General features: G+C 31.5%; 1 protein-coding gene across 1 annotated transcript in view; it reads left to right on the top strand.

Moving 5' to 3' along the window:
- LOC115875374 (LIM/homeobox protein Lhx3) overlaps positions 1–6,207 on the top strand; it is a 73,136-nt gene extending 66,929 nt beyond the window's left edge. Inside the window, exons 5-8 of the mRNA XM_030890799.1 lie at positions 3,782–3,965; positions 5,092–5,243; positions 5,313–5,507; positions 5,727–6,207. Of these exons, the coding sequence (XP_030746659.1) occupies positions 3,782–3,965; positions 5,092–5,243; positions 5,313–5,507; positions 5,727–5,878 (683 nt within the window). The 3' untranslated portion in view covers positions 5,879–6,207. The remainder of the gene's footprint in view (positions 1–3,781; positions 3,966–5,091; positions 5,244–5,312; positions 5,508–5,726) is intronic.
- The last annotated feature ends 6,574 nt before the right edge of the window (positions 6,208–12,781 follow it).

The raw sequence follows: 12,781 nt of genomic DNA on the forward strand, positions 1-12,781 counted from the left end.
AAATTAATATTAAAATTAAAACAGCAGAAACGCCTTTTTCTGTCTTGTTCAAAATCTGTCAAATTCACAATATTAATACTTATTCCTGTACTGAGTGGCGTTGTGAAAAATAGAGATGAATTTTAAAAAATTGGCGCCGGAAGGCACGTATAGCCGCCCATACTAAAATATGTTAAAATGTTGGTAGGCAGTTCTTTTAGTTTGAAAGTAAAGGAATTTTTCCAATTTTGGTCCGCGGTTATTTCCCCTATCCGCCACTTGGGGTCGCGTCCGATGGGAGTTTGGAGTTCTCCACACGGATTTTCTCAAAACCGGACTACTGAAACACTGAATAGCTCAAAAACTGCAACTTTGACTGATTTTGATGTTATTACAAATTTTGTTGCAAATATTATTCCTAATCTTAAATTGAAAACCGCGTTTCGCTAGCTACTGTAATTTTGGAGTTGCGATTTTTTTAAATTTTTAACCCCCTCCCATAAAACCCCCACCAAAAACTAATGGCCAAATTCTCGGGTGCCACAGTATTTTTGTGCCAAATTTGGTTAAAATCGGTTTAGCGGTTTTTGAGTTATCGTGTTACAGACGGACAGACGGACATTTATGGTCATTTTAAGTCATTTATGACCCAAATTACTCATTTTGAGTGAAATTAAAAAAACTTTTTTTTTGTCGATCTTACTTTTTAGTATAATATAATTTCGAGGTTTTAAATGAAGGCATTTTGACAGATAAAATAATAATGATTTAGTATTAAAATCTAACTTTGATGAAATTTTTATTTTCTTCTGTATTTTTTAGCTTTACAATTCAATAAATCAAAACACTATTTCCGTCCGGACGACAATAAATAAATTCTTACATCCCACGATGCATATTCAAAACCTGTATAAAAAACATCAATTAATTAATGTCGCACATATTTTCTGCATGCATTCAATAAATCTATCTATTCAAGGTAATGAAATTCATGCCTTTTTAACTGAAACATTTAGTCCAGTTGACTTTTGTGCATGCTGCTCGCACATTCTTTGCCGAAGCAGTCGTTTGCATGTTCGCGAACAGCTTTCTACGTCCTTGTGGCGATTTTGTAATAAGCGCTTTACATAATTCGATTGTTTACAAAAGAGTAAATAGAAATTGTGCAAAACCTTGCGCATTCGCCAGAAATTTAACAGCATTTTATTTAGAGTATATTTTGGCATTTTTGTAGTTCTTTTTAGGTATACATAGGGGAAATGTTTTAATCATCTAAAAAATTAATTTGGGTAAAAATATTTCGAAATTTTTTTTTAGTTTTTAGTATATAAAAAAATGTACAGGGTATCCCATTTTCGTGTGTTTTGCAGAGTTTCTCGTTTGTGAGTAGAGATACAAAGATGCGGTTTTCACATCCCTGCGCTAATTTTTTATGAAACTAAAGATGCTACATACAGATTTGTCCTAGCTCTCTTGGTTTCTTAAATACAGAGCGAAATTGAAAATGTTGCATTTTTCAACCCCCTTCGTATTTTGGTTATCTTATAACTTTAACTATATAATAGTTTATACATATAAAAATACGATTTGGGCATCTTTTAACCGGCCAGGACAAGATACTAAAAACATTAGACGATCAAATCTATTTTCCCAAGGCTACTTGATTAAAAATTAGCGTTTTAACACAGCCAAGGCACTCTAGATTGAAACTGAAAATACAATTTTTCTTAAACGAACATGTCAAAAGTTGCCATATCGCCTCCTCAAAACTACAACTAGATAACTCGAAAATTGGGCTGTTTGTAGTTAACTCTACCAACCTTTGTTATTTTGGATCTTTCTATTTGCAACAACTAGATAACTTAAAAGTGACGCCATCCCCTTTGTATTGGAAGTGTCAAACGTAGATATTTTCCAAATAAAGTTGCAGGATATTACAACAACTAGACAGCTCAAGTTGTCAAAACTACGATTTTAAAGCTATCTAGTTCTAGTTTTGAGGTAGCGATATGATGATTTATTCTATTCAGAGTGTCATTTTCTAACGAATAAATTAAAAAAATACCGAGAGTGTCATTTAAAAATCAAAAGTTGTAGTAATTTCCCATGGGCGCCGACAGGGGAGGCAAGAGGGGGCATTTGCCCCCCCCTCCCTGGATTACTGAAACAATAAAAATAAAAGCTGTCTTCTTACATCCATCTGTAAAAAAATAATTATTATTATAAAATTGTTAGGTGTTACCTTAAAATAATACAAAATGTGGTAATTATTGGGAAAATTGGAAATCGTCCGATTTTCACCAAATTTGGTATACACACTATTTTGAGGTCGTAGATTACGAATCTACTTTTTTCTTGGCTTTTCAGAAAAACGGAAAATTATTTCAACATTGAATTTTTCTTTATTTCGGCCCTATAAAGTAATAATTTCACTATATTTTCATTATATTATAGTTTATCTAAAAGCCACACTTGATTGGGGATAAAAAGTGTCCAACATTTTACTGAAAAACACTTTTCTTAACAAAATAGCAAAGAAAATTGAGATGGAAGTTTGGCATTTGATATATCCTTCTTTCTCTCTCCTATGTAATAAGAGAGACAAATATATTCTAGACCTAATCTAGAAATTTGAAAATTTACAACGTTGCCATATCTTCTATTTTTTCGGGTGATTAGGGATTTTAAATAAATTACCTATTATGAGATCGACAATAATTAAATATACACCTATATCGACAAAATTACGCGGAAGAGTTTTGATTGCATTGGTTTTAACTTTTTTGTGGAGAGGGTTAATCTTTTTTTAGTTAATCTAATAATATAACAACAAAAGATTAACACCCTCTGCATGGAAGTTGTAACCAATGCAATCAAAACTCTTTCGTGCAATTTCGTGGGTATAAATAGTCAGATCTCGTTGGTAAAATAGCAGTTATGGGAAGGACTGCTTCTGGCGACCGCCTTTCGTAATTCCAGAATGAGCGAAAAAAATACGCTAAATTTAGGTTTAGCATTGGCAACGTTGCTTTAAATGCCAGAAACACATAAGCTTACTTCGGGTTTCTCTTATTACCGATTCTGAACCGTCCTAGAACTGTGATGCGTATGCTCAGAAGGAAATATGAAGACATTATTTCATCTGCGCATGCGCTGCAGAGTTCTTGGACGGTTCAGAATCGGTAATAACAAGAACCCGAACAAAGCTATAACCTAACATTTTCAGATTGTTTACAAATTTATTTTAGCAAATTTTCCTCTATTATGCATAGAATTGGTTAAAAAAGTAACAGAAAATAGCAAAAACATTATTGATTATTGAATACCTAACAAAATATATGCTAGAAAACCTTAAAAATATGAGAAATTAAGAAAAATTCGATATTGAAATTATTTTCCGTTTTTCTGAAAAACGGTAAGAGACCACCAAGAAAAAAGTTCAGATTCGTAATCTACGACTTCAAAATAGGGTGTATACCAATTTTGGTGAAAATCGGACGATTTCCAGTTTTCCCAATAATTACCAAAAATGTCAATTTTTTATTCATTTTTACCTTGCCCCCCCCCCTAAATTTCATTCTTCCGGCGCCCATGTAATTTCCGGTGAAACAGGAAGTAACCGAAAACAATAGAATACGTCTGAAAAAATAAAAAAGTTATAGGGGTGAGCCACTTTTGAAACGCATCAGGTATACGGCGTTTAAAATAGGTGATCCAAACAATCGAATATTCGATCATTCGAATTCGATCATCAAAAATGTAAATGAGAAAAATAAAGCACTTTTTTATATCTTTTTAACAGCTGCTGAGTGTTTGGACGGTGACCAGCCCAACAAACGACCAAGGACGACCATCACAGCCAAACAACTGGAAACACTGAAAACGGCGTATAACAACAGTCCGAAACCAGCAAGGCACGTCAGGGAACAATTGAGCCAAGACACGGGATTGGATATGAGGGTAGTCCAAGTTTGGTTTCAGAACAGGTACATAATATGCCTTAAGTACTAATTTAATGGTAAATCTAAATAATATTTGAAATAACCTGGTAGTAAAAAAGTAACTCAATAATTATGACTTTGTATACAGGAATCCCTTGTTTTATGCGGGAACTGGTGTCAAAATTTCGTTTGCATTTTTGCTACCAGTTCTGGGGTCGATACATACCACCCGTAAAAATATTTGCATTTATTTTTAAAGAATTTTTTTTTAAAGAATTAAGAATATTGACTCTTCCTTCCTTATTTATATTTGAATCCGTTTGCCTAATACGTAAACATGTATCAGCTTCTCAAGAAAGGCCATCTCACACTTATCCACTCAGGAACGCGGAGCAAGATCTTTATCTACCTACCCCCCGCTCAGAGTTAGTTAAAAGTTCAATATTATACAACTCGAAAAAAATGCACAATCACCTGCCATTTGAAATCAAATCCATAACATCATTTTATTCATTTCGCAAAGCATTGAACTCTTATTTACTAGACAAGGCTTTCTACGCCGTAAATGAATTATATTTGAATTGAAAATCGAATTTGATCTTGAAAACACTGGTCTAATGTTTGCTATTGCTATATTTACTAATGAGATAGAAATTAATTTATTTAGAGGTCATTGATATTTTGCTATAAACTGGCTAAATATTTTTGAATATTATTTTAATTTTTTTGTTCTTTGACATTGTAAACATTTATAAATGTTTATTTTAACAATAAGACTGACAATATTATTTATATAATGTTTTGTATTATCTTTTGTTTGTTTGTTTGTGTACCTTGTTTTTTTTCTACTTTGTTTGTTAGTTTACCTTTGTCTACAAATTGAAAAAATTTTTGACAATAAAGGCATTTATTTATTTATTTATTTATTTAAGACTCAGCCTGTATAGTTTATGTATCTAAAGTTCGTTTCACTATACACTGTTTAAATTTACACTGTGTTTAAGAAACGTAACCCCCGCGTAAAACGAGGTACACTTGTATACTCAACATCAAATCTTATTGTTTCGTGTAGAGGCATATCTTTAGTTTCTAAGAGTAGGTACATAGGTATAGTTTGTTGTATTTAATTTTGTGTTTCTTTAATAGAAATTATTGGTAATACGGTTTACAGGAGAGCGAAAGAAAAAAGACTAAAGAAAGACGCAGGCAGGACGAGATGGAGCCAGTACTTCAGATCGATGAAGGGTGGATCGTCGCCCAGACATGACAAACTCTTGGATAAAGACGACATGAAAGTGGATTTGGATAGTTTCAGCCACCACGGTATATTCTATAAACTTTTTTGTTTGCTATTTATCAAAATTATATGTTTTTTTTAATTGTTGAACACAGATTTGAGTGATGATAGTTATGGTACTGTGGTGAATATGTCCATGGATCAAGATGGTTCGTCTCCTCACAGCGGTATTGGAAGACCTATGTTCCTTCATGGAGCTACATCTCCGTCATACTTACCAGGTCATACGCCGCCCCATGGGCCAGAGCACATGGGATATCCTGATCAGCTAGCGGTTTATTCTAGTTTAGGTATATAATTTAATTTTATCAATTTATTAGATTATTTGTATTATTATATTTAAAATCGGTCAAACAAGTGAGGTAATATTTCGACAGACGACATACAAAAATACCATATACGTGTGAATTAAAATGACAGAAACATCTGTCACTGTTATAAATCTTCTCTAATAATCTTTGAATTACCGAATTTGTTTAAATAAGCTATTACCATCTCTTATTTTTTAGCTGGCCAAGGTCCTCCTCCCGGCCTGATGCACGGCATGCCCCCGGGAGCCCCCGATTCCGAGATCAGCAACGACAGCAGTCCCAGGGGATACCCCGATTTCCCTCCCAGTCCCGATTCCTGGCTGGGGGAACCGTCCAGCGCTCATTACTGACCCCCCTACAAGCTGCCCCCGCCAGCTACATCGACGACGTTTTTCCAAAAGCTCGAAGATTCCGTAAGGACTAATTTGAAACTTGTCGGAACTTATAGGAACGGTGCGTTGTTGTGAGGAGAAGAGAATGTTAGGTGGAAAGTTGAAGGAACGCTCCAGTTAAGTCGAATTAATGAAGATTTTGACGTTTAAATTGCGCAAATGTTGTATGTAGAACTCATCAGTAGCGGTCATATTGCCCACTTTGTTGCACACCGTTGCCCACTTTTACATATTTTGTTTTAATCAAAATATTTTAGGAAACAAAAATAAATTAATTATAAATATACAGGGTGGTCCGAACTGTATTCCGGAAACTAGGGCAGCATATTCTGCAAATAAAAATAAGTAAAAAAGATCGTATAAATGTATGTCCTAAAATGCTTAGTTTCCTAGATACAGGGTGTAAAAGCTTCATTTTTATTTCGATTTTTTCCAAATAATTTCTGAAGTAACGTCAATATTTGCATGAAAATGGTGTCTGAGAGTTTTTTAACATGAGAAATTTGATTTTGATATCAATATAACTCCTACTTGTAGAGGGCGTCCGCTACATATTTTTTAACTGGTTTGAAGAGAAACAACTTTTCGCCCGTATCTGTATAGCACTACTGCACTACAATTTATCAATATAGTCTGTGAAACGAATAACTTTGAATTTGACAGTTCCCGCGGGCTTTTCTAGTGTTAATTTTATTAGGTTAGCAACTTGCGGCCATGCTGACGCAATGCCGTCTCTAGTAGAACAGCCTCGGAGCGAGATTTATGACGTCACGCTAACATAATTATTCCTTATATTTGACTATGGCTGAAATCGTACTCCATAGTCAATGTAGATAGTTTTAGTGTTAAGAATAATAATTTTAAAAAATATGTGGTCATCTTTTGACAAGTTTATATTAGTTTATTAATTGCAGTAAACATTATGTGGTTTGTGGTGTGAATATTTTATATGCAATTTTTTGGATTATATTCGACACTATTTTTTTATATGACACAACACTGATGAAGGCTATAATGTTAGCCGAAACGTTTTTTTAAACCAAAAAAATAATGAAAAACCAAATGAAAACTTAATCAGCGTTTTTCCCGAACCTAAATCCCAAGAAAATCAAAAATTTTATAGAATAATTTTACATTATAAAATTACAGCGATCTTTATTTCATAGCCATCGCTGACACATTTTTTTCTATGATATTGTATTATTTGCAAAAATAATTTTTCGAACATTGATACTTGCAAAATATATGTACATATAAATTTTGTGAATGCAAATAATAATACACCACTATAGTATATATTGAATGTTTTTTGTTAAATTAGATCGATTTTCAAACCCCAAAATTTAAAATATATTTTACAACCCATTATCTTATGTACCTATTCATTATTTGTATATTGTAAAACATTTGCTGCATTTGTATGGTTCATAGTTTATTTGCCAAAGTATTTATTACTATAAATAGGTATATATTATATTTATTAACTGTATATTTCATGTAAACTATATCATTTTTAAAATACAAACCAAAAATACGAGGAATAATTATGTTTTCCATGTATTCTGCAACATATTTATTAATCCGTATCTAATTAGCGTGACGTCATAAATCTCGCTCAGAGGCTGTTCTATTAGAGACGGCATTGGTCTGATATTTAGAAATGTCAAAAGCTGATGACATTTTACTTTTGACAACATTTTACTTTGACATTATCATTGACATAAATAGATGATATGTTGACTAAATAGTTATTAGACTGAAATCACAAATTTGAAATGTTTTTGTGCTAAAAGTTCAACAGAAACTGTTTTATCATCATTTTTTCAAAGAAAAATTTGTGATTAATTTAAAAAAATAAAAAGTTCCCAAATTTATCATTTCAGTCAAATAACTGTCTACTCAACACGTTTATTTTTTGTCAATAATGACATGTATTGACTATTTCCTTTCTAAATATCTCGAGAACGATTGCTCGAACGAGAGCGATTTTTACCAAAAGACATTTTTTACGTAAAAAATCACGGAAATATTGTTTCACTCATAAAACGTTAACTTTATAACTCACATTTTATACAGGTAGGAACAAAAAGTTATTACTCAACAAAATAGGTAAAACACATGTAGGTGGCACCCCCTAAAAATATGAGTCATATTGACATCAAATCAAATTTCTCATGTCAAAAAACTCCCAGACATCAATTTTCATCCAAATGTTAAGTTACTAAAAGTTACTTCAGAAATTATTTGGAAAAAATAGAAATAAAAATGAAACTTCTACACCGTGTATCTCTCCGAAACTAAGCATTTTAGGACATGCATTTATACAAACTCTTTTACTTATTTTTATCTGCAGAATATGTTGCCCAAGTTTCCGGAATACAGTTCGGACAACCCTGTATAAACAATTATTATTTACATCAACAAAACTCACCTTCGTAACAGCACTTAAGGGACATAAAGAGCTATTACTATATCTTACTTCCCATATAACACACAATATCCGCAGGATATTCATAAAATGTCGGAATGTCCCATTATAAGATCATCTTATAAATACATCTATAGGATATCCTCCAGACATCCCGAAATCCTGTAGATGTCTCAGAATAGAATATCCTATGGATATCTCTGTCGCATATCTAATGTACATCCAGCTGAGATATCCAAACATGCTCATGATAATAAAATATCCTAACAATATCGTCTAGATATTTAGGAAAAATAAATAATGTACTACTTTTTATATTACATAAAATGCAATAAACCATATAGATAGATATATATTACGTCGAGGCAACAAAATATCCTGTTGGTATCTTCTGGATAACCAGATATTTATGAGCTTAGCCACTCCCAGTAATACAGAGAATTTAAAACGCCCGCGCAAAAAATATCCCACAATCCATCTCGACAGTTGTTTTTATTTTTGCATCGTGTATTATTCAGTTCTTTGATTTAGTGAAATTCGAAGTGAATTCGGTCGTTTGTCGATATTGGATGGGCTTAAAAATGACTGAAACTAACAAAACTGGTTGAGTTTGACTTAGTTTTTTCTTATACTCATAGTTCTCGCCTTGTTCTAGCAGAAATTCTATCCTAACCTCAACTAATGTCGAAAAACGACGAACGACTCAGGGTCTCACAATGAAAAATTTGTGACAAAATTATAGGTGAAAATTTGTTGAAAAGCGCTTGTTCTTTATCCCTAAACCCATTTACGTGTTTGATCTATTCAAACAGAAATCCTATTTTTGTGTTTAAATTGTGAGTTTCTGGAATGTGTGGTGTTAGAAATTATACCTGTATTCTGTGTGCTAATTATGATGTAAACTGTTGCTGCTAGAAATAAACTGCTAGACTCCATAAAGGGTAGTATAATCTGGTATAATACCATACCATCGAAAAAAACGGCGTCAGAGGTGGCTTGGAAATGAAGATTGCTGTTATTTTGTATGTAAAATTATATGGTCGTTTTTTCGTCGTTTTTTTTTCGATGGTACAGTATAAATTGAAAGATCTTAACTCATACAAATAGACTTCTAAATTTTGACGCAAAATTCATTGAAATAATATGTAGGTATATTTTAGAGCTGTTAATAAAAATATCCAATGAATAACGTCAAAATGTGGCTAGATAAAACTAAATCGCGAGCGTTTTTACTATAAACTAAGGATGAAGTAAGTATTGTCAAATAACATTCCTCATATAATGTCCAAAAAATATTCTATAATGCTCCCAACATCATCCTTGTATTATCCTATAAATATCCCAAATAATCGTAAAAGGCTTGCCTAGGGATGTCTTGAAGATGACTTTTTTTGTCCCATCTGGATATCCCATAAATACCCTCCTCTGGTTTTTGGATATTCCTAAGATATTTACTATATCCTTGGTGGATATCCTCAAGATATCTATAGGATTGTGTTGTGTTATATGGGTTATCTTACTATATCTTACTTACTTATATCTCTACGTTCAAAATATTCTAATAAGGTTGCGATGAGTTAGCACTAAAAGAGGTTCTAAAAAGAACATGTTGTTCGACTGCTATTAAAAATGTTTAAGCTAAACTCGTAAAACTCGTAATACAAAACTAAAGTGTCAAAACAAATGACAATGTCAGGAAATAAATAAATAGATGTGGCAACTTGACATTTTTTTCCACTACCACCTGTATCCCCAGCGTGAAATTTGAATTCCAGTTAGTCAACCAGGTGCCGAAAATGTCCATAGTTGGCAACAATGGATTTAAAAATCGCGCCATCGATGACGTAACTAAAAGTTTAATTGGTATCGAATATAAATTCATGGTATCCAGAAGTTACTTATGGCTTATATGACCGCCACTGATTAAATTTCAACTTTTATTTTATATAATCTAGTCTCAATTCTGTGATTCTGTCAGTTTGATACAAATATTTCAAACATTAGACTTTAGAAGTACCCCACTCACATTTTCACTACACTTAAGATTAAAACCACAATGTACATGCAACTGGTATGGTCTAAAGCAAGTTAAGACATCACGTGATGTATTATAAATTGCCTATTTTTCCAATGAAACTTAACACCAAACAACTTACACTACGATAAAATTATCATAAGGCTATATTATGTAGCATTTACTTTGATTCTCTATATACAGGGTGTTTCAAAAAAACATGTGTCATCTCTCGTGGGCAGATTCCTCACGTAAAAATAAGATTCTGCTTTGTTTCGTAGCTACAGGATATTAAAGTCATCTCAAGTCTAAAAGTTGTCTCTTGATATTTTGTCCATTTTGGCTTCCTTGACGAGATAAACGCAATTCTATTAATTTGCCTTGATCCATGATCTAATTTGCAAAGATCCAACCCAACCATTAAAAAATGTTAATATCATTAACGTTTTAAATAAGTACTCTTTGATTCTTCATCAAAAAATATGAGAAAAACTTTCTATAGGGTATGGAAATGCATAGTTTTAGAGTTACAGGATGTAACTCTTAAGTATCAATAGATAACTTTTAATTTACATTAAACGGTTTACGCAATTTTGATATGAAAAGAAAAAAAAAACAGTGGCGCACTTGTTTTTTTTTAAATATCCCAGTGATAACCCATATGCGCGTCCCTGATGCATTTATTAATACTTTTTTAGCATTAAAATATGTAACACTTATAGTAACTTGTACCCTCAAAATTCCATTCAAATCACTAAAAGAAAATTATAATAAATCGAAAGATTATTGAGACTTCAACACCCTGTAGCTACGAAACAAAGCAGAATCAGACCTATGTTGATATGAAAAATAAGTCTTATTTTTACGTGAGGAATCTCCTCACAAGAGATGGCACATGTTTTTTGAAACACCCTGTATAAGTTTTACAAGTAGTCGCAGCAAAAATTAAATTATAAAAATGAAATTATTGAATATTTAAAAAAGAAGAAGAAAATAGTTAGTCTTTAACGTGACATGATGGCGTCAAATGGGCTCAATTTTGTATTGTGTTTAGCATACCTTTTGTATGTGGATTGTGATTAATACATGTACCTATGGGAAATAGCTTAATACAACTTATTAAAAAAAACTTTAACAAAATACTTATATTATGATCAGATGTCTCAAATAATGACTGCATTTAGCGAACACATGAAATCAAAAATCGGTTTTGTTATTATTAATCTTACAATACGCAAAACTTTAAATTAAACAACATTTTTACAAATGATAAAAGAATAACTATTGTGTCTTTTTTAGTACTTGTGTTAGCTACATCACTTAACAGTTATTTTTGCTAATAACAATTACAGATCATTTAAGCCTTACCTACGTACCAAAGACTTCATAAACTATACTTACAATGTGATTTTATTTTCTCGTATCTTTATTAATTTATTATATTTTGAATTATATGTATATATGTATGTCTAGTGCACAAGTCAGTCAATATAAATACTCATTTGTGTGTAAAAATTTACCTAAAATGTAAATATATATTTTTTGAAATATTGTCAACAAACGTACATAATATGTATAGTCTGTTCAGTACCTACCATAATATAACTTTTAAATTAAAACGAAATTAAAGTACAAATATTTCTTTTTTTTTGTTTTCAATTGTCTTATTCTTAAATTTTTGGTTTAATGATGTTCAGGCAGAAAACTATTTGACCTTTACAGCGAATTATCTATTAACGGAATTCAATAATATATTTTTCTATAGTTCTATAGGTGTCGTCTATTCAAGTTATATATTATATATACACGATAGAGATACATAATCTGTCACCAAAGGTAATATATTAGAGTGACAGCTAATTCTGTCATTTTAATTCAAAAGTAGATCATTCATAAGTCAAAATTATAAATTCTCTTGATGGACAGACTATACATTAGATGAATGTCAATTTTTACCTGATTTTCAAACATATACATATTTTGAGTTAAAGTAGATAAATTACAGTTTGATTTTAACAACAATAATTATCACAGTAAATTTTTATAATCTTGTAAAAATGTAGAAAAGAATATCTCGGGTCGAGTGAGTATAAAGATAAGGTAAAAGAAAACATTGTACAGTATAACAAATTAGTATTATATTAATCTAGTCAGGAAAACAGGTAAAATTTTAAAATTTGTATCATAGGTGTACCGTTATACATTCTAGTCGTCTATTATTTATTTACAACTTATTGTTTATTTATTGAAATAAATTAATTTATTGAAATATTTTTAATTGTTGTATCATTTTTCACAAAATCAATTACCTATTAAAGAACAACACAATAAAATGAGTTGACTGAAAGCTATTTGTACGTTAAACTCTCTTTTCTTAAAACGTGTATTGATCGAAAGAAAAACGGCGTCAAAGATGGTT

This window comes from Sitophilus oryzae, unplaced genomic scaffold (genome assembly GCF_002938485.1).
Source record: "Sitophilus oryzae breed Bouriz unplaced genomic scaffold, Soryzae_2.0 scaffold_1385_pilon_pilon, whole genome shotgun sequence".
Taxonomy (NCBI): domain Eukaryota; kingdom Metazoa; phylum Arthropoda; class Insecta; order Coleoptera; family Curculionidae; genus Sitophilus; species Sitophilus oryzae.